The 1,144-nt window shown below is 35.1% G+C and overlaps 1 protein-coding gene across 1 annotated transcript in view; it reads left to right on the forward strand.

The window, feature by feature from the left end:
• Positions 1-890, forward strand: part of GRP (gastrin-releasing peptide) — a 10,337-nt gene extending 9,447 nt beyond the window's left edge. Inside the window, exon 3 of the mRNA XM_009330324.1 lies at positions 494-890. Within this exon, the coding sequence (XP_009328599.1) occupies positions 494-547 (54 nt within the window). The 3' untranslated portion in view covers positions 548-890. The remainder of the gene's footprint in view (positions 1-493) is intronic.
• Positions 891-1,144: the final 254 nt, after the last annotated feature.

Consider the following 1,144-nt stretch of genomic DNA (forward strand, 5'->3'; position numbering starts at 1 on the left):
CAAATAGTCAAAAAAGCCAAAGAGATGAGCATAATAGTTCTGGGAATTAGGCTTAGGGTGGTGCACCTGCGTTATTTTCTTCTGTTTTCAGTTAATACCAGGCAAATGAAAATCTTGCCTGCTCTTTATTCTGTGAATAAATTACAGTTAAAGTAGTTAAAGATCAGAAGGGAAATCTCTCCTGCAAGTTGGCCTAAGTGTAAAAGTAAGTTGGAAAATAAGCTTTAAATTGTTTCTATGACTTGGCTTTTTAACACTAATGAGACACAATATAAATGAGATGGCAGACAGAATTATTTGGGCGGATGACTTTCCTCATACTTTGGCAGTTGGTTATTACGCTAACCAAGACAAATGAGGTCTGTTTTGGAAAGATTATTAGTAATGTGTTTGTTATGTGAATACACAGAGCAGATATACATTAGGCTTATTAACTTAGTGAATGACTTTTTTCAGGACTGGTCTATAAATAATATTTTTCTCTTTTTATTAGATGATGGACTATCTGCTTCAAGTTGTGAATATGAAAGAGAGCACTCCAAGCTGAAAGAAGGTCTCTAAATTATGAAGAAATGGAATACTTTCTGTAAGAGACTATATTTCACAAGCACTTGATTGTTTCAGATAATCAACAAGGTCTCTTTTCTGTAAACAAGATTTCCTTTGTGTAAAATATCTAAATACACGTATTCTTGTATGTTTCAGCAATGACTAAACTCTACTTCATTTTCAAGATTGCATTTTCTCACTTGAATGGCTTTGATATATATAATTGTCATGGAAGGGTCTTCCAATTAATTATATGACTTAACCTATCTAATCAGTTCATCTCTTAGTTCGAAACTATATGACATTTCAACATTCGCAATAAATAGTACTAATAAAAAGGCTCAGTTTATACTTTTATTTGAGTTAATAAAATGGAAATTGGCTGTGCCACAGCTAGTAACAAAGAAACAACAGAATGATTCATTTTCCACTGAAGCTGTTCTCCTTCTTGAGTTGCTCCCTGGTCTGTAATTTTTTTTCAATAGAGGGAAGCTGACACTGCCTTCCCAAGGTATCGGTGGGCCAAGTACAGAGCATGTGATGCACTTCCACATGCAGGCAGCAGGGAGATCCCCTGAAAGATACTCTGCCCCCT

This window comes from Pygoscelis adeliae, unplaced genomic scaffold, assembly GCF_000699105.1.
Source record: "Pygoscelis adeliae isolate BGI_AS28 unplaced genomic scaffold, ASM69910v1 Scaffold568, whole genome shotgun sequence".
NCBI classification, from domain to species: Eukaryota; Metazoa; Chordata; class Aves; order Sphenisciformes; family Spheniscidae; genus Pygoscelis; species Pygoscelis adeliae.